A 22043-nucleotide genomic window follows, 5' to 3' on the forward strand; every position below is an offset into this window, starting at 1 on the left:
CACCGAGGTCAGGCTCACCAATCTGTAGTTCCCTGGCTTGTCCTTACCACCCTTCTTAAACAGTGGCACCACGTTTGCCATCCTCCAGTCTTCCGGCACCTCACCTGTGACTATCAATGATACAAATATCTCAGCAAGAGGCCCAGCAATCACTTCTCTAGCTTCCCACAGAGTTCTCGGGTACACCTGATCGGTTCCTGGGGATTTATCCACCTTTAACCGTTTCAAGACATCCAGCACTTCCTCCTCTGTAATCTGGACATTTTCCAAGATGTCACCATCTATTTCCCTACAGTCTATATCTTCCATATCCTTTTCCACAGTAAATACTGATGCAAAATATTCATTTAGTATCTCCCCCATTTTCTTTGGCTCCACACAAAGGCCGCCTTGCTGATCTTTGAGGGGCCCTATTCTCCCTGAAGAAGGGCTAATGCCCGAAACGTCGATTCTCCTGTTCCCTAGATGCTGCCTGACCTGCTGCGCTTTTCCAGCAATACATTTCCAGCCCTATTCTCTCCCTAGTTACCCTTTTGTCCTTAATATATTTGTAAAACCCCTTTGGATTCTCCTTAATTTTATTTGCCAAAGCTAGCTCATGTCCCCGTTTTGCCCTCCTGATTTCCCTCTTAAGTATACTCCTACTTCCTTTATACTCTTCTAAGGATTCCTCAATCTATCCTGTCTGTACCTGACATATGCTTCCTTCTTTTCCTTAACCAAAACCTCAATTTCTTTAGTCATCCAGCATTCCCTATAGCTACCAGCCTTCCCTTTCACCCTGACAGGAATATACTTTCTCTGGATTCTTGTTATCTCATTTCTGAAGGCTTCCCATTTTCCAGCCTTCCCTTTACCTGCGAACATCTGCCTCCAATCAGCTTTCGAAAGTTCTTGTCTAATACCGTCAAAATTGGCATTTCTCCAATTTAGAAATTCAACTTTTAGATCTGGTCTATACTTTTCCATCACGATTTTAAAACAAATAGAATTATGGTCGCTGGCCCCAAAGTGCTCCCCCACTGACACCTCAGTCACCTGACCTGCCTTATTTCCCAAGGGTAGGTTCAAGTTTTGCACCTTCTCCAGTAAGTACATCCACATACTGAATCAGAAAATTGTACACACTTAAGAAATTCCTCTCCATCTAAACCTTTAACACTCTGGCAGTCCCAGTCGATGTTTGGAAAGTTAAAATCCCCTACCATAACTACCCTATTATTCTTACAGATAGCTGAGATCTCCTTCCAAGTTTGTTTCTCAATTTTGCTCTAACTATTTGGGGGGGTCTATAATACAATCCCAATAAGGTGATCATCCCTTTCTTATTTCTCAGTTCCACCCAAACAACTTCCCTGGATGTATTTCCGTGAATATTCTCCCTTAGCACAGCTGTAATGCTATCTCTTATCAAAACTGCCACTCCCCCTCCTCTTTTGCCTCCCTTTCTATCCTTCCTGTAGCATTTGTATCCTGGAACATTCAGCTGCCAGTCCCTGAGCCATGTTTCTGTAATTGCTTTGATATCCCAGTCCCATGTTCCTAACCATGCCCTGAGTTCATCTGCCTGCCCTGTTAGGACCCTTGCATTGAAATAAATGCAGTTTAATTTATTAGTCCTACCTTGTCCCTGCCTGCCCTGACTGTTTGACTCACTTGTTCTCAGCTGTACCCGTCTCAGATTGATCTCTTTCCTCACTATTTCCCTGGATCCCACCCCCCCACCTTACTAGTTTAAATCCTCCCAAGCAGTTCTAGCAAATTTCCCTGCCAGTTTATTAGTCCCCTTCCAATTTAGGTGCAATCCATCCTTCTTGTACAGGTCACTTCTACCCCAAAAGAGATGCCAATGATCCAAAAATGTGAATCCTTCTCCCATACACCAGCTCCTCAGCCATGCATTCATCTGCTCTATCCTCCTATTCCTGCCCTCACTAGCTCGTAGCACCGGGAGTAATCCAGATATTACCACCCATGAGGACCTCCTTTTTAAATTTCTACCTAACTCTCTGTAATCTCCCTTCAGAGTCTCAACCTTTTCCCTTCCAATGTCGTTGGCTCCAATGTGGACAATGACCTCCTGCTGGCCCCTCTCCCCTGTGAGAACATTCTGCACCGTCTCCGAGACATCCTTGATCCTGGCACCAGGAAAACAACACACTATTCTGCTTTTTCTCTGCTGGCCACAGAAACGTCTGTCTGTACCTCTGACTACAGAATCCCCTAACACAATTGATCTCTTGGAAGCTGACATATCCCTCGTTGCATTAGAGCTAGTCTCAATACCAGAAACTTGGCTGTTTGTGCTACGTTTCCCTGAGAATCCATCACCCCCTACATTTTCCAAAACAGCATACCTGTTTGAAATGGGTATATCCACAAAGGACTCCTGCTCTAGCTGCCTACCTCTCTTACCTTTGCTGGAGTTAACCCATTTATGTGACTGTATCTGAGACTTTCCCCCCTTTCTATAACTGCCATCCATCACATACTGTTGCTGTTGCAAATTCCTCATCGCTTCTATCTGTCTCTCCAACCGATCCACTCGATCTGATAAGTTTCGCATCCAACAGCATTTACGGCACATATAATCCGCAGTAACCCTTAAACTCTCTTTAAACTCCCACATCTGACAAGAAGTACACATCACTGCAAAGGCCATTTTTGCTCTTTCACAATCTACAGACCCAGAAAATAACACTGTTTTATTCCTCTACAAACACTACCCCAGGTTAAATTAATAGCTATGGCTTATATTTAAGTTTAATCAAGAGACTTATCTCCAAAAACATATAATCATTAAAGAATCCACTGTACCCACTACTGCAGCCTTTCTATTGGACAGACTTAAAACAACAATTAACTTATCTGATTCTGTGTTGTGAACTTCGCCCAAACTGGATCCTCCAAGATTAGTTGTGAATTTCACTGTTTGTTAATTTTCCCAGATGCACTCCGATGTCCAGCGATACACGAATTCAAACAGCAGAGGCGGTAACTGTGCAGGTTTTCTCTCTCTCTCTCTCTCTCTCTCTCTCCTGCACTGTCCTCACCATGTGCTTCCTTTGTCTGCTCTTCTCCCTTTTAAACTCCTATTGTTTTGACTTTTTTTTTCCAAAGTTCCAAAACAATGCAACAGCATATAAAACAGTAATTGCTGCTCCTGGAATTCGAGGAAAACACCTCCAACACCTAAAATACCTCTAAAAAAGGAGCAGCTCTTACAGCCAGAAATTTTTCCCATCCTCCATCTTGGATTACCCATGCTGTACATCTCTATGACTCTAATCTACCTGGACTACACATCCCTGGACACTATGGGCAATTTAACGTGGACGGTCTACCTAACCTCCACATCTTTGGACAATGGGAGGAAACCATGCAGACACAGGGATAATGTACAACTCCACGCAGACAGTTGCACAAGAATAGAATTGAATGCAGGTCCCTGGCACTGTGAGGCAGCAATGCTGAGCCACAAAGCCACCTAGTTCTTTTGATCTAGGCTGTAAGTTAGGAGGCAAGACTACTGACCAGCCTCTTGTAAAAGAAAGCAGTACTTCTGCGCAGTGTTGCTCAGTTTGTAAAATTTGAATGAGGTCTCTCAAGTTTGTTCCCTCCCAATAATATCAAAGTTCAAGCAATGGCAAAACTCAAACAAAATCTCTGCATTAAAAACAAGCACTTACCTTAAATATACTAAATAGATGACATGCCTTGTCTTTGAGGGGACCAAGATACCAATACCTGTAGAATGATAAAATTGAAGCAGCACTGTCAACACATGAAATACTAGGCAGAACAACAGAAATGTGGCTTTCATAAAGAGTGGAAGTATTAAAGAAAGAAAAGAAACATGTATTATATGTCATCTCCAGAAAAGTTCGCTGCCAAATGTAAAATATTTTTGAAATGTAGTCACTGTTCTAATGCAGAAAATGAATGCTTTGCTTTGTGCTCGTAAATGTGAAAATGAATAATTTGTTTCTTGGCCGAATTTAATTTTTGAAGCTTCACCGGGAGGGGGGGGGGGGGGGGGGTGGAGCGTTTTATCTCAGTGTAAGAATCAAGGGTTTTAGGAATAAGACAAGGAGCAATTTCACATCAGCCATGATTTTATTGAGAGATGGAGCAGGCTTGATGGGCTGAATGACCTACGTATGTTCCTACATCTTATGGTCTAACTACATGCACGATTCCAAAGAAAGGCATCTCCTACTGAACAGACAAATTGGAATTTCGTCTCTCAGAGGGTCACTGCTCTTTATAACTCTTCCCCGCCAAGCAGTGGAGGCTACATTATTAAATCGAATCAAAGGTGAGTTTAGACAGACTTTTGATAGACAAGCAAAGTAAAAGTCAGGGGGGTGACGGGCATGCAGGAAACTGGAACTGAAGTCACCATTGGATCAGCCATGATCTTACTGAATGGCTCAGTGGGCTCAAGAGGCCCAAATGGTTTACTCTTGCTCCTAAGTTTTGTTTTTTTATTTTTCTTCTTCCATGAAATATAATATTGCTGAGCCAAGAGGTTAATTTGTCAGATGTCTGCCAGACACCCTGTCAATGACCTGAGAATGAGCCACTTGCACATAATATTCACATACTTGCACCAGTCATATGTGGAATTGGTTCTCTTCCAGTTGGACCTCGCCCTTCTGGCAGGGATAGGAAATCATTGTTGAGAGAAATATATATAATCACACTTAAGCTAATTTAATTTGCCACGAGTGTCTGGAAGTTTTTATAATTAATACAAACTTATTTTATCATGGTGTTAAAAAAACACATAGGGTAAAGGTATTAAAGATGTCAGCACCAGAATAAATCAGTCATCAATTGTAGTCGTTACAACAAAGATGCTTTAATATAGGATAATATCGAGTCTCAACTACTTTTTTTTTTTAAACTGAAGAACTTCTCCCATAAAATATAACATTACTGAGCCAAGAGGTTAATTTGTCAGATGTCTGTCAGACACCTTGTCAATGACCCGAGAATGAGCTGTGGCACAGTGGCTCCGTGGTTAGCACTGCTGCCTCACAGCACCAGGAACCTGGGTTTGATTCCCACCTCGGGCGACTGTCTGTGCAGTTTGCAATATCCTCCCACAATCCAAAGATGTGCAGGTCAGGTGAACTGATCATGCTAAATTGCCCATAGTGTTAGGTGCATTAGTCAGGGGTAAATATAGGGTAAGGGAATGGGTCAGGGTTGGTTACTCTTCAGAGGGTCAGTGTAGACTTGTTGGGCCAAATGGCCTGTTTCCACACTAATCTAAATCTGGAAAAAAAAACTAACTTAGCTATAAGGTAATAGTATATGCTGTGAAACAAAAACAGAAATTGCTGGGAAAACTCAATAGGTCTGGCATCACCTGTGGAGAGTAAGCATAGGTAATGTTTCAGGTCCAGTGACCTTTCTTTAGAACTGTTGTAGCTAGCAAGGTCAGCCTTGTGTAATCAATAGCTGCTAACTGGGACTGGCAGTAGCCGACAATGGGTTGGTTGTGGTAGCAACCCATTGGGTGACAAGGCCTGGGTGTGTCGGAGTTGGAGTAAGGACCTGGTAGACCTGCTGAGTTTTCACAGCAATTTCGGTTTTTGTTTCTGATTCCCAGTATCCAAACTTCTTTGGTTTTTTGATATGCTGACAAATATTGTATTTTCCACTGTGCGTTTTCATGCACCTCTTACAGTTTTTTCTTACTTGCTGAGTTTTACAGATGCATCCCTGTAAGCTCCCCATCGCAGCCCAGACACTGCAAACACTGGACGGTCTTTATCACCCTGAAAATACAATCGGAAAAATTAGCTTCGGAACCTGAATTGCTCGGCTCTGCAAAAAAGTCCCTCAAAACAAAACTAAATGCTCCCAAAAATTCAGGACAGTGGCTGCTCACCTGTAAAACTATTGTGCTCTCTATATTGTCATGTTAAAAGTTGCAACAATGAAAGAGGGCTTTGATAGTTTATTATGGAAGCATTGTTAATATAATTTGCACTTCTGGCAATACATACTTTCTAAGATTTGCTTCCATCATGCCTGTCAACATGTTCAAACTTATCTTCTAACTTTAATTTGTATGAGTCATCCAAGCTTTCTGTAAGGTGATTGTGAGGGAGGAGAAAGCCAGCATAGGGAGAAAGCGAGAAGGGTGGAGAGCAGAGGAGAGTGACGGCATAAAGAGAGAGGGGGGAGAGAGGGTAGTCAGGAAGAGAGGAGGGGGGGGAAGAGAGAGGAGGGTAGAGAGGAAAGAGGGAGAGAGGGTTTGAAGAGAATGTGTGAGGAGAGTGAAGGGGAGATGAGTGAGAGGAAAGGGAGGATAGAGATGGAGGAAAGAGTGCTAGGGAGAGGTGGATGTCGAAAGGGGGAGACAAGGGTGCAAGAGGGAGGAAAGCTGATGGCAAATGGGGCAGCACGGTGGCTCAGTAGTTAACACTGCTGCCTCATAGCACCAGGGACCCAGGTTCAATTCTAGCCTTGGGGGACTGTCTGTGTGGAGTTTGTATATTCTCCCAGTGTGTGTGAGAGTTTCCTTCGGGTGCTCCAGTTTCCTCCCACAGTCTAAAGATGTGCAGGTTAGGTGAACTGGCTGTGCTAAATTGCCTATAGTGTTCAGGGATGTGTAATTTAGGTGCATTGGTCAGGGGTAAATATAGGGTAGATTAGATTACCTCCAGTATGGAAACAGGCCCTTCAGCCCAACAAGTCCACAGCGACCCTCTGAAGAGTAACCCACCCAGACCCTATAATTACCCCTGACGAGCACACCTAACACCACAGGCAATTTAGCACAGCCAATTCACCTGATCTGCACATCTTTGGATTGTGGGAGGAAACCAGAGCGCCAAGAGCAAACCCACACAGACAATTGCCTGAGGTGGGACTCGAACCCAGTTCCCTGGCACTGTGAGGCAGCAGTGCTAACCACTGAGCCACCATGCCGCCCCAAGGGGAATAGGTCTGGATGGGTTAGTCTTCAGAGGGTTGGTATGGACTTGTTGGGCTAAATGGCTTGTTTCCACAGGGATCCGATGAAGTTCTATGAAAGTGCAGGGTGGCAGTGAAGTAAGGGGAGGGGGGAAAAGTGAGGGGTTGGAGGGAAAAGGGGGAGAGTGGGGAGAGAGAGAGAAGAAGAAATGAGTGAGGGGAGAAGGGAAGGTAAATGAAATTAAGGGGTAATTAGAAGATGGGGGAGGAATAGAGCGAAGAAGATTGAAAAGGAAGGAGAGAAGGCTGGAGAGAGAAGAATGAGCAAAGCTGCAAGATTTGTTGTAGAAGAGGACTGTGAACATAAGAACGTAAAAAAATAGGAGTAGGCCATCTGGCCCATCAAGCCTGCTCCGCCATTCAATAAGATCTTGACTGATCTTCTTGTGGATTCAGCACCACTTACCCACTCGCTCACCATAACTCTTAATTTCTTGATTATTCAAAAATCTATCTTTGTCTTAAAAACAAACAAGCATTCAACAAGGTAGCCTCAACAGCTTTACTGGGCAGGGAATTCCACAGATTCACAACCCTCTGTGTGAAAAAGTTTTTCCTCAACTTAGTTTCAAAAGAAGGGGAAGCAGATTTAGGACTATGTCTCCTAGTTCTTGTTTTATGACCAAACAAATAAGAAGTTGAGATTGTAACCACACCTGTGGAACTTTATTAACCACACCACAGCATGATATTCCACACACATTTGTATTGGGACCACAGGAAATGTCTATTTGGTGCCACTTTGCCAACTACAGACTCTGTCAATAGAACTAATCAGTCAGTAAGGCTTGGACCACTTGGCATGTGGATAAGTAAAGACAGTGGGAGAAATATTATTTGACAAATACATATCATCAAGGAAAGATAAGAGAAAAAGAAATAGTTTAACCTTGTCCGTAATAAAGTGAAAAATGTCAACTTCAGGATGCAGGAATTGTATATTAAATACTTTGTACCTGAAATCCATCATGAAAGGTAGCAGAAAAACATTAAAATGCAAAGAACTGGTAATGAAAATTAGAGATTTTGAGGAAGGAAGAACAGTTAATTATACATTATGAAAAATGGTGAATAAAAAATATTGGAATTATTTCTGTATCCCTTGTATTTTCATCTAGCAATAAGCTCTATAATATTTTTACTTCAAAGCAGTCACATTAGATTTGTTCACTAAGTTTACTGTAAGATGGAAACACTTGAAGCAAGATAACAGTAACTACTACCCCAGATCCTGGTTTACCCATTCACAATGTCAGAAGAGACCTGTTAGTGCATTTTTATTTAATTTTCTTAAACAGGGAGGTAAATTCCTGAATAATAGTAGCTATTGGAACTTATTCTGTAAGTTTACAGAAGTATGAGAATTACTGGGAAATATTTTTACCTTTATTTCCAGTACATCCAAGGGAATGGTCTCTCCTTTCACGATAGCAAGTGTGGCATTTAAAATGTGCCTGCAACAAAGAGCAGTGAAAAATGTGATCAAGATACAGAGAAGGTTGGAGCTCAATGCATCAATTAAAAGGCAATTTTAAACATCACAAAATAGAAAAGGACTTGCCCAAAAGGCTGAAGATATAAATAGTTGTGAAGTTCTCTGATGGAATATTTGCTTGCTGCACTATCAGGTTGAAACAATGCCACATGAGTCAAGAATCACAGAATTATTATAGTGCAGAAGGATGTCACTTGGCCCTAGGATGTTTGTCACCGCAGCAATCATTGGAAAATTTTAAAAAATGAGACCTGGTAAAGCTGCTCCCTGGTCTGTCACTCTCCACTAGACCACCTGCTGAGGCATGCAGTGAGCTGATCTTTCCCAGCAGTTGGTGAAAGAAGACAACTTCATCATCAAGCCAAGGATGTCAGCAGCACAAAAAATGAACCAGATTTAAACTCTTAACTGTACTTAGCCAGCTGGATGATGGGAATGGTCTGTAATTGGCTTTTGTGGCTAAGAAGGGAGCAGAAAGGGAGATGACAAAAGAAAATAAATTAACCACAAGTACCACCTTCAGATTGCTACCTAACCCCTGATAGTGGTGTGGGCATCAGGTAAAAATAATACTGCTCACATCTTAGTAAGTTTTCAAAAGGTATCTAGCTCACATATGATGAGAAACTGGAGAAACGGTGGTATCCATGAATTCAAATCATGAGCCCATGTCTTCATGAGAAGAGGGACAATTAGAAGGAAGTGATTATTTTATGAATTACCTGCAATACAGTCAAATGGACTTTATACACACAGGTAGTTCTGCTATAATGCACATTTCATCAGCACAAATTGGCTATAACGTGATTGACAAATTGTGGACTTTGTATAATGCAAACTTTGTACTGAATGTGTACAGCGATTTTTTATTAGCAATCATCTACAGTGTGATTTTCTAGAGCAGTTTTTCATAGCACAATTTTCTATCGTGCGAGGTTAAGGAGGAACACAACTGTCACATTATAGCGGAAAGACCTATATCAACTTGCAATCCTCAGCTGGCTAAGTGGAATGAGGGTAACAGAAGAATGCGACATATCCTGATTTCACTTGCTGAAAATGTGAAATTGTAAGGGTGGACATCATCTCTCCCCTTTTCCATTAATCATAATAAAACACAGCATTAACATTTAGCAACACGTTAATAATTCTAACATTAGTGACCAGGAACAAAATGGAATGCTGCCCACAGGAAACCAAGAGGAAAGCTGATTCACAATCACTTTACACACAACTAGACACAAAGCTAAGAATGTATTAGCTTCTTACAATCTAACCATGTCCCATAATCTATATTTCCTTGTTACAGTAACTCAAAACTTTAGTTGTATTTTACCTGGCCTGTTCTTTGTTGGTAGAATACAGTGACTGGCTCAAGGAATTCATCTTTCCCAATGGAATAAATCCTATGGGGATCCTGCTAAAGACAGCCTAAGAAGAATACAAACACAGCAAATATATAAACGTATTTTTCTCTCCATAAAACTCGAAACAGTGAGTGTTTTCTTAAGCGATCAGTGGTCAAATGAGAAAGATTATTGCTGACTAATTATTTTATCTCCTCAAATCCAATACTGCACTCCTGAAAATGGAAAATGACCTTCTAATCAGGCTCATCATCTCAACAGCTAAAATATTAACATGTCTCTATGTTTAAAAAGATGCGAGTAAGTAGTTTTAAAAACAGGTACTTTCTACAAATTGGTTCTCTTTGGAATGGTGACTGTCTTCCCTGCTTTTACACTCAAGACAAGAATTATAATTCTTATTCTATGTATTTGCACCAGTACACAGTGAGTCTTAATAATGAACCATGATATTAAATGCTTACCTCATCCTCTCGACGAAGAAGTCCAGTTATTACCTAAATGTTTAAAGATAAAATGGTGAAAGCACCATCCAGCATCAGTACCTCTACAGCAAAGTGTTTGTTGCCCTCCAACAGATTTCAGGTTACTTAATAAAATTCAGTATAATGTCAGTTGATGTAACATGTGCAAGAGTTCGATATTGGCATGCAATCATCATTACACACATACATATTTGGCACTTGCAGAAAAGTGTTTTACAAGATTAGACCCTGTTCTATTACATACAGATTCAATTTTTGCAAAACACCAATTTTTGTTATATTATATGAATCAGTGGCAGCAACCATCAGCTGTGTCTGAGCTTCAAGTATTTATCCAGTCATAAGTATTTTGTGAAGGAGGTCAGTTCCACGAAAAAGAGCCAAAGGCCAGTCTAGCTGGCTAAAACATTTTTGTCACTTGTATTTATAATGAACAATTTTCAATGAACGCAAAGAAATAGAATGTTTGAAATGATCACTAATAGTAAAAGGTGCTACGAAGGAATGCCAATTAGTCATTTGTCTTGGGTGTATGAGATATCATGTCATACTAACTTGGTTGAGTTTTTTTGAAGAAGAGACAAAGAAGCTTCATGAAGGCAGAGCAGTAGACATTGTCCATATATGGATTTCAGCAGAGCATTCAATTTGATACAAAATTGGCTCGAAAGTAGGAGACAGAGGGTGAAGGTGGGGGGTTTTTAAGGACGGAGGCCAATGACCAGTGATGTGCCGCAAATATTGGTGCTGGGTCCACCTGTCTTTTATATAATCATTTGGATATGAATATAGGAGGCATAGAGATGTACAGCATGGAAACAGACACTTCAGTCCAACTCGCTTATACCGACCAGATATCCTAAATTAGTCTAGTCCCATTTTCCAGCACTTGGCCAATATCCCTCTAAGATTAGATTACAGTGTGGAAACAGGCCCTTCGGCCCAACAAGTCCACACCAACCCGCCGAAGCGAAACCCACCCATACCCCTACCCCTACATTTACCCCTTACCTAACACTACAGGCAATTTAGTATGGCCAATTCACCTGACCCTGCACATCTTTGGATGGTGGGAGGAAACCGGAGCACCCGGAGGAAACCCACGCAGACACGGGGAGAACGTGCAAACTCCACACAGTCAGTCGCCTGAGGCGGGAATTGAACCCGGGTCTCTGGCGCTGTGAGGCAGCAGTGCTAACCACTGTGCCACCGTGCCGCCCACTAAACCTTTCCTATTCATATTCCCATCCAGATGTTTTTTAAATGTTGTAATTGTACTAGATTTCACCACTTCTTCTGGCAGCTCATTCCATATACACACCACCCACTGCATGAAAATGTTGCCCCTAAGATTTCTTTTAAATCGTTCACCGCTCACCTTAAAACTATGCCTTTTAGTTTTGGACTCCCCTACCCTGGGGAAAAGACCTTGTCTATTTTCCCTATCCATACCCCTCATGATTTTATAAACCTCTATAAGATCACCCCTCAGCCTCCGACTCTCCAGGAAGAATAGCCCCAACCTATTCACCCTCTCCCTGTAGCTCAAGCCCTTCAGCCCTGGCAATATCTTCTGAACCCTTTCAAATTTCACAACATTCTTCTAAGAGCAGGGAGACCAGAATTGCACACAATATTCCAAAATGGCCTAAACAAACTTCCTGTACAACTGCAACATGACCTCCCACTCCTATACTCAATGCTCTGACAATTAAAGGCAAGCATACCAAATGCCTTCTTTACTACCCCATCTACTTGCGACTTCACTTTCAGGGAACAATGAACGTGCACTTCAAGGTCTCTTGTTCAGCAACACTCCCCAGAACCTTAGCATTAAGTGTATTAATCCTGCTCTGAATTGCCTTTCGAAAATGCAGTACCTCACATTTACCTACATTAAACTAGAGTCCAAACTAGACAGTATAGGTTTAAGGTGAGAGGGGAAAGATTTAAAAAACCTAAGGGGCAACTTTTTCACACAGAGAATAGTGTGTGTATGGAACGAGCTGCCAGAGGAAGTGGTGGAGGCTGGTACAATTATAACATTTAAAAGGCATCTGGATGTGTGCATGAATAGGAAGGATTTAGAGAGATATGGGCCAAATGCTGGCAAATGGAACTAGATTTATTTAGGATATCTAGTCATCATGGATGAGTTGGACCAAAGGGCTGTTTCCAAGCTGTATAACCCTATGACTCCATAACAAACTTCTAGATACTCCACATTTGATTCATTCCTTCCTCTAATCAATCAGTTCTGATACTGAATCACAATTACTGCATCTTGAATAGTAACTTCTTGTCAATTCTAAGTAAAGGAGGATAACCTGAGCGAAGAAGTGTCAAGGAAAAGAAAGACAGGACAAAACAACATTCTTATCAAAGCAAATGTTCCAACTCCATAAGCCCTGGGTGTAATACCTAATTATGTGCAGTTGAGAGTACTCTTTTAGCAGAAAGTGAGGACTGCAGATGCTGGAGATCAGAGCTGAAAATGTGTTGCTGGAAAAGCGCAGCAGGTCAGGCAGCATCAAAGGAACAGGAGAATCGACATTTCAGGCATAAACCCTTCTTCAGGAAGAAGATTCTCCTGTTCCTTTGATGCTGCCTGACCTGCTGCGTTTTTCCAGCAACACATTTTTAAGCTGCCATGTGTGTCAGTCAACAACTACAGACACGTCAGGGAGTACCACCAATCTGGACACAATTTCCTACATGGGTCACCATGGATAAACAACAAAAATCAACTTTCATCACATGGGGCGGCACGGTCGCTCAGTGGTTAGCTTTGCAACCTCACAGCGCCAGGGACCCGGGCTCAATTCTGTGTGGAGTTTGCACGTTCTCCCCAGGACTGCGTGGGTTTCCTCCAGGTGCTCCGGTATCCTCCCACAGTCCAAAGATGTGCAGGTCAGGTGAATTGGCCATGCTAAATTGCCCATAGTGTTAGGTGCATTAGTCAGATGGAAATGGGTCTGGGTGGGTTACACTTTGGAGGGTCGGTGTGGGCTTGTTGGGCCAAAGGGCCTGTTTCCACACTGTAGAGAATCTAATCAAGTCCTGGAAATGCTGAACTTACAGAAATTCTACACAAGGTTGCAGGAAAATCAAGGATGATAGCAGGAAGATCCATTGCTGAGTTTATAATCAAAATACTCTATATCCAGCCACAAGCAGATATTCTGCTTTCCCACATGCACCAATTCTCAGCTTGGAGGAAAGCCAATGTCAATCTGCTACGAGGTAACAGGGTGATTTTACAGTGGTTTCTTTCTGAACTCCATTGGCTCTTTATAAGCTAAGAATCAAACTTACATCCTCCCACTCCCATGCACAACATCTTCCCAAAACGACATTTCCATCAGTGGGGACCTTTGGATGAAATTAATTCAGCCAACATCTTCCCTTTCTGTCAACTGTGCGCCATTTCAGAGTAAATATGTTTAAATTATAAAATATCATATGGGTGCATATCTGCACAGGACTGATACTTCAAAATTTTACCATACCTCTTGTAAGGTGCCATCCCCTCCAGCAACAATAATCATATCAGTGTTTTCCATCAACTCCAAGAGTTTCTTTGCCTGGCCCTCATAATCAGTCTGCAACAGGAACAGGGACAAGATCACTTGAGTTGTTCAAAACATGTAGAACAACGACAAGCTCAGCAAACCCAACACATTTCACTACATTTTAAAGTAAATCCTCAAATGTTATTGATTCCAATTACAAATCAAGCAAACAGGGACAAAACCTTAAGATATTTTGTAGCTTATTCAGAGAGGTTAAACAATATAACATTTCAGAGAGAACAACAGGTAAAAAGAGGAATATGACACAAAGAACTAAGAGGCCTCAGTGAAACTACTGAGGATAGAAGGTAGATGTAGCAGGACGAACGTCATTACTACATGCAGCAGATGGAATTTATAAACTAAAACTAAAAATATGCCCTCTTATTTAGTCGCTTCCAGGGGTTAAACATTCTATACCATCAGTTCTTGGCCTCCTAAAGTGTTCATAAGTTGATTGGTTTCAGTCTTTAGATATTACAAGGTCAGATTTTGGTCACCAAATAAAATTCCAATGTTCAGGCTTATTTAAATGTACTACCAGTTCTGTCATTTTCTGTAATTACTCAGAGCTAATTTATATTTTAAAAATCTTGTCAAGTTGCTGTTGGTCTTCACTGAGCTCTCCAATGCTTATTAGCATCAAACTCTCTCTCTTCTTGCTGCCTGACATGTCATCTCAAACGAAATCTTGGATAGTCTGGAGACAAAATTATCTCAAGATTTAGAAGTGTGGTTAAGTTTTGCCATAGATTAATCAGTTTATTTCAGGGATCAACTTTATTGAGCGCAGCAATTTATTTCAAGGGATAGTCCTAACCATATCGATTCTCTGGAGGGAAGATGCAAGTTTGGATTCATAATAGTTACAGAGGTACTTCTGAAGCCTTGTCTACTGCTACTTCTGGCCACTTGTAGTTGCTGATTTTAACTCTATACCACTCTGTCATGGTTCAGCTGAAAGGTTCATCATGTGCTGTCTGAAACATTTAGTCCAAATAGAGGGGATTGCCCAAAGAGTACCAAAACCATGCTGTTTGGCCAATAGCTGAAATTTTACAGTCTGTACTACTCATGATCAGAAGTAGGGCAGTACATGGAACATAAATTACTGAGACCTACAGCACCAATCCAGTATGCAATTTTAAGATTAGCCTCTTTTAATATTGTGGACAAAACGCCAGGTGCTACAGTATAATTTAAAACACATGACAGGCAGTATTATTTGAAGTTTCAAAAGCAGTAAAGAGTGCAAGAATTTAGAAAATGAATAATTTCTCAGTTGGGGTCAATGAAATTGTATTGAAGGATATGAGCTTGAGATTGGCCTTCTTTGAAATAAGCTTCATAGAACCACAGGGAGGAGGTAGCAATTATCATAACAGTTAACCTGGAATCAGTATCAGAAAAATTTTAATTATTATAGCAGTTCAACAAAGATAACAAAGTGCACCACCTTTCAGTAATACAATCTAGTAAACATTCTGTTTTATCTTCCTTCTCACTTTAAGAAAATACTTGTACATATTACCATGAATTTATATGCAGAGGAGCTCAATCCCTATTTTCTTGTAGAAGTATTAGTTTACTAACATCGTTATGACATTCAGCTCAAAAGAATAATTTCTTCATTTTGTGTGTACACATCATCACGCATTCCTGAACTCTACTAACCTGATCACATAAGGCAGCCCATAGGGGGAAAGAATACTCATGGTAGGCCCCCCTAAGACCTGTCCCCCTAACTCCATTTATGGTTGAAGCTCTGAAAAGGAAGGTTTTCGAGGATTCTGGATGCAGGCAGAAAGCCAACAGCTAAACATCATGAAAGCACTTTCTTCCTAATCTGTCATTCACTCAATGGCAACAAAGTAGGTCACTTCTTTGAGTAAGAATGCTGTAAACACTGTACATTCTTTGGACAATTTTCAGGTATCACTGAATTCTAGCATAACGGCACATAGAACCCACAGCATTTTGGAGACCATTCCCTCCACGACTCCCTTGTCAGATCAACGCCGCCCCCTCCCTATCACTCCTGCCACTGCAGGAATTGCAAAATCTGTACCTACACCTCCGCCCAAGACCCCAAAGGATCCTTCTACATTCAACCGAAATTTACCTGTACCTCCACAAATGGCATTCACTGTATCCATTGCACCCAATGTGGTCTCCTCTACATTGGGGAGAAAGGACACTAACTTGTGGATTGTTTCAGGGAACATCTCTAGGACACCCACACCAACCAACCCCACCATCCCAACATTTCAACTCCCTCTCCCACTCCACCAAGGCCATTCAGATCCACCTCCATCTCCAAACCCTAACCACGCGACACCTGGAGGAAGAATGCCTCAAGTTCCACCTTGCGACCCTGCAACTACATGGGATTAATGTGGATTTCAACAATTTCCTTATTTCCCCTCTCCCCACCTTATCACAATCCTAAGCCTTCAACCCGGCACCATCCTCTTGACCAGTCTATCATCTTTCCCATCTATCTGCTCCACCCTCCTATCCGACCTATCACCTTCTCCCTCACCTTCATCTACCTACTGCCTTCTCAGCTACCTTCCCTGCAGCCCCAACCCCCTCCCAATTATCTCTCAGCCCCTCCGGCCCAAGGCCTCATTCCTGATTGAAGGGCCTATGCCTGAAATGTCTATTCTCCTGCTCCTTGGATGCTGTCTCACCTACTGTGCTTTTCCAGCACCACACTCTTGACTCTGATCTCCAGTATCTGCAGTCCTCACTTTCTCCTCCTCAAATGACTGAATGGCATATTCCTGTTTTTATGTTTCTAAACCACTGTTTTCAGGACCCATGAAGGTGTAATGAGCCACAGCTGCTCAGCATAGGCCTGACATGGTGTGGTGATAGTGGGCCTGCCTCTGGACCAGGAGGCCTAGGTTCAAGTCCCTTCTGCAGTAGAGATGTGTAATAACATTTCTGAGCAAGTTGATTTAAACAATCTGAAGCGCCTTGTCTTAAAATGAAGGCACTCTGCCAACTATTTGAGAGACACACTTGCACAATAAAGGGAAAGGTGCCTTCACCCCACAGGGTTATAGGGCTGCTCTCTGGTTAGAGAGAGATAACTGGTGGTGAGTTTAACCTGAGGGTCGCTACACCTTGGACAGGAGGTGAGGTTGAGAAGACAGAACTTTAATGTGACCTCAGTTGGTGTGGGAATTGAATTTGTTTTGCTGGCATCAATAAAATTGGTCATTCGGCCGACTGACCTCCCTGCTACTAATAATTATGAACCTTTTGAACATTCTCAACTTTTAGCCCACTCTGACTTTTCTGTCCTTGGTCTGCTGCAACAAAGCTGAACACTGGGACTGCATCTATCGAAAAGGCACTAAATAGTCTTTTGAACTCTAAGTTCAACAATCTTCTATTTAACTTGTGCTTTCTATTTTACTGCATTTGCCAGATCTGCTGAGAATGTCGTGATTTTTGTTTTTAATTTTAGATTTCTAACATCCATAGTATTTTGCTTGTGAACATTCAGATAGTAGAACCCTATCTGGTTTATGCAGACATTATACAAGGGAATATTCAGCTACAATCAGTAATCTGCTGGCCAGTCACAAATAACTACTTTACCATGTACTGCTTTATTGTAGCAATCCACTTGTAAGAGTCACCAATATTTTAGAATGTACTTAACCCTTCATTTTGCAGCCTAATGTGACCATTGCAAGTTAGAAGTCAAGACAAGTCTTGTGAATAAGTTCTCACTCTAAGCAGCATATCTCAAATCCCAACTTCAGATAAATAGCTATTTTTCAGATTCATCGAATTAGTTAAATTAAGTCTTTATTTTCATCTATTAGGATTCATGCATTAAAGATTGTGAACCAGCTATCTTTGTGATCCTTGAACATGTGCTACATATCTCAGGGTGAAAATTAATAACTGGACATCATTTCATCTTTGGTTTCTGTCACTCAAAATGCAATCATATGCATGATCCAATTTTTTGACTGAATTCTCACCTTAACCACTGTTACATCAAGTCCAGCAAGATGCAAAATTGGTGCTGCATTCTTTTCAAAGAGATTTCTTGCTTTCCTGAAAAGATTAAACATAAAACATTTGGGATTAAGCAGTTTCTTGAGCCCTACTTTCAAAAGATGTGCTAACAGCGGACTTACACATACTTTTAACAAGTTAATCAAGAGTGTTCTAGCGATTTGCATATTAAACAAATTAGTTCACCTGCACCTCCACCCACAGCCACAGATTCACCTGCACCTCCACCCACAGCCACAGATTCACCTGCACCTCCACCCACATCATCTACTGCATCCGCTGCAGCCGGTGTGGCCTCCTCTATATTGGGGAGACAGGCCGCCTACTTGCGGAGCGATTCAGAGAGCACCTCTGGGCCACCCGGACGAACCAACCCAACCACCCTGTAGCACAGCATTTCAACTCCCCCTCCCACTCCACCGAGGATATGCAGGTCATTGGACTCATCCACCGCCAAACCACAACAACGCGACGGTCGGAGGAGGAGCGTCTTATCTTCCGACTGGGAACCCTCCAACCACAGGGGATGAACTTGGACTTCACCAGTTTCTTCATCTCCCCTCCCCCCACCTTGTCTCAGCCGAATCCCTCCAGCCCGGCACCGCCTTCCTGACCTGCAGTCTTCTTCTTGACCTCTCCGCCTCCATCCTACTCCGACCTATCACCCTCACCTTGACCTCTTTCCACCTATCACATTTCCAACGCCCCTCCTCCAAGTCCCTCCTCCCTACCTTTTATCTTCTCCTGCTGAACACTCTCTGCTCATTCCTGAAGAAGGGCCTGTGCCCGAAACGTCGAATCTCCTGTTCCCTGGATGCTGCCTGACCTGCTGTGCTGTTCCAGCAATAAAGTTTCAACTGGGACCAGATGCTGAACTACTTATTAGAGTCTGACAGTAACTCTCTCCAATCTGTCATTGACAGTGCTTCCACACTACACCTTTAACATAGTTTCCATTGTAGAATGTGGGAATTTTAAAAAAAATTAGTTTGTCCTGTTTTCTACACTACACTGGTGACTAGTCTTCAAAGGTGGCTCTGATTGAAGTACTTTGGGGTATCCTGAGTTTATGAAAGGCAGAGTGATGTGGCATTGCATATTGCATTCATTTTGATGCCAAAGTAACATATTCAAATAATCAGGCCTTTAATATGTTTCAATAATTAGTCTGAGTATTTATCCAAGTTTCTACTCTGACTCATTGTGTTGTGAATGTACTTAGACGCCAGAGGGATTACATTTTGTTACTGTTACATCTGACTGTGGAGACGGTCACAGTTTAATTTTCTAGATAAACATATTAGAAATCATCCAGATATATACTGTTAGAGCTAGTGAAAATGGAAGACTTAAAGCACGATGTATTAATGATTCTCTAGACTAAAACAGTACTGACAATAATTTTGTTCTTTGTTGCCACAATGCTGATAAATAATAAGTGATTAACCACATTCAGAGCATGCAATATTTCTAATGAGAAATATAAGAAACACTGCCATCCTTTAATATTTAATAAAACAGCCTCAGAGAAATCTCTTACCCTTTGCAAGCAGCAGGATTGAGAAAGACAGTGGCTTTCTTCACCTTTGCACTGATTGGCAGTAGCTGGTTTCCATATTCCTAAGCAGAAGTACAAATATTAAATAAAAATGGCTGTTTTGTGGCACAGTGGTAGTGTCCCTACCTCTGGACTGGGAGGCCCGACTTCAAGTACCACCTTTTCCAGAGGTATGTAATAACATCATTGAACAGGGTGTTTAAGAAAATAGGTTCAATACAATAAAATAACATAAAATGCTGATCAGAGAATGTATGCACACTGAGGAAGGAAAAGCAAAAGTCTCTCATGGAATCAGCCGGGATTCAGACAACTGGGTTGAAAATCTCAGTCTCACCAAAGAAATGTTTATAAATGATTAAATTTGGAAATAAAAATGATATACTGGTGCAGTTGGGGTTTCTACCCTATCCTGTTTTTGGGCAATAGTGAGGACATTTTCACTCAAAATCGGGCACATACTGTGCTTGACATTGAAATGATTTGGTGGAAAGTCTGCCTGGAGTTTTGCTTTACATCTAACCTATACCATACCTGACATGGGAGTGCTAAGCACTGACAATGAAGTTAAAACATGATCTGTTAATTACACTCTACCCCTTTACAAAGGCAACTACAAAATGCATCTAACAATACAAGTTGGAATTTTGATCAACAATCTGATATTTCATTAATGTTGCCTAGTTTAGTTATTTAAAAATATTTCACCTTGGCTAATACAATGAAACACATATTAATAAAATCACAAAATTTTCAAGTTGGTAATAAAGGCCCTTGAGAGTAGGTTAACTGTCATATCAACTCAAACAAGTTACTACCTAGAAAATGCTTTGAAACTTTAAACATCATAAATAAGCAGCTTACTTTTATTTATTTATTTCAGAGTTTTAAGTTTCCATTCTGTTCAACACCTGCCAATATAATGGTAGCTTTGTGCTCAGTTCAGTTGAAGAAACAGAATCTAGAAATGCATTGTAGTTTACAAAAGTGCAATAATCTGCATGGGTTTATATATAGGCTAATACCAGTGGTGCACCAAGGTCATGCACTAATAAAATGCCAGAAAGTGTTAAAATTGCAATTACAAAAAAAATATTAAAATTAAATGCATATTTGTGGTTTTGAGATATGCTAAAGATCCTAACTTGGAGCTAGCTGAACATTTTAAATATTCAGACTCAACTGTCAGACAACTAAGTCTCAGGATTCATGGAAGAAATCTTCACAGGTCTTTCAGATCATTTGCAACCCAAGATTCAACACAACAGGAAAACAAATCTACACACCAGTGTCAGAATACTGTCATGCTGCCTCTCTAATAGTTAGAGATAGGGATCTCACCAACCTTTTCAGGTTAAGCTTTATGGAATTATACAGGAGATTATTGAATCATTCCTGAAAACACCGTGTTTGTGGTGCTGACACAGTCATATAGAATCTACTATAGGTAATAGCCTACAAAAATAACAGCAAAAATTGATTGCTCACATTTTTCAATCGGATGGGAGTAGGTTGTCCGAAGTAGCAGAATAAAGCATAATCCTTAGTCAAGGTAGGTAAAGATACATTAGGAGCAATAGTCCTCTTGGAGCACAGGTTTAGTAATGTGCTAATTGCTCTTGCAACTTCAATGTTTGGCAGGAGGTATGATGCCATGAGAGAGTCAAATGGACATAAAAGTCATTTCTTAAAATCTGCATCTAACGAGAGGCGATCAAGAGCAAAAAGATACCCAAGCAGCAAAAAGTATACTATTAGGCAATAGAACTGTTAAAAAAACCTTCAGGTTTGCACTGAATAGTCTTTTGGGTTTGACAGCACCAGTCTCTTCCAAATAGCCCTTAAAATAAAGATGTTACCTTTATATCCAAAGTTTAGTCACGATAATATAAACTGGTAGATTCATCCCAATTAAAAATGCAATGTTGCATGAACTGGATACTGTAATGTTGTATCCACATACATTCTTCGAGGAGAAAGTGAGGTCTGCAGATGCTGGAGATCAGAGCTGAAAATGTGTTGCTGGAACAGCGCAGCAGGTCAGGCAGCATCCAGGGAACAGGAGAATCGACGTTTCGGGCATAGGAGAATCGACGTTTCGGGCATAAGAGAAGGGCTTATGTCCGAAACGTCGATTCTCCTGTTCCCTGGATGCTGCCTGACCTGCTGCGCTGTTCCAGCAACACATTTTCAGCTCCACATACATTCTGCAATACAAACAGGAAGTGCTGGAGAAACTCAGGAGGTCTGACAGCATCTGTGGAGAAACAGCATTGACATTTCAGGTCCAATATGATTACTTTTCAGAACCCAAGAAAAATTATAAATTGAATAATTAACCCAAAGCCTCGGCAACTACACAGTTTAATTACAGACGCTAACTAATAAGCAAAAGAAAGTCTAATAATTTCCGAATGCCTTACCTCTGCCTGTTGACATGCTGCCCTGCGCAAGAGATTGTCCCTAAATAATACATTAGAAGATATGTTAAGGGACTATATGGAATTACAAACATTATTATTGAAAGTACTG

General features: G+C 41.3%; 1 protein-coding gene across 2 annotated transcripts in view; it reads right to left on the reverse strand.

Annotated features, from left to right (window-relative positions):
- agk (acylglycerol kinase) overlaps positions 1-22043 on the reverse strand; it is a 49922-nt gene that overhangs the window by 19088 nt on the left and 8791 nt on the right. For both annotated transcript variants that reach the window (XM_043709388.2, XM_087997287.1), the window contains 9 exons: positions 21935-21974; positions 19494-19573; positions 17917-17992; positions 13850-13942; positions 10320-10352; positions 9825-9919; positions 8378-8447; positions 5710-5789; positions 3690-3747 (listed from right to left, as the gene is read on the reverse strand). In XM_043709388.2, the coding sequence (XP_043565323.1) occupies positions 3690-3747; positions 5710-5789; positions 8378-8447; positions 9825-9919; positions 10320-10352; positions 13850-13942; positions 17917-17992; positions 19494-19573; positions 21935-21974 (625 nt within the window). The remainder of the gene's footprint in view (positions 1-3689; positions 3748-5709; positions 5790-8377; positions 8448-9824; positions 9920-10319; positions 10353-13849; positions 13943-17916; positions 17993-19493; positions 19574-21934; positions 21975-22043) is intronic.

This window comes from Chiloscyllium plagiosum, unplaced genomic scaffold (genome assembly GCF_037043375.1).
Source record: "Chiloscyllium plagiosum isolate Xiang-an unplaced genomic scaffold, Cpla_swu_hap1 HiC_scaffold_19, whole genome shotgun sequence".
NCBI classification, from domain to species: domain Eukaryota; kingdom Metazoa; phylum Chordata; class Chondrichthyes; order Orectolobiformes; family Hemiscylliidae; genus Chiloscyllium; species Chiloscyllium plagiosum.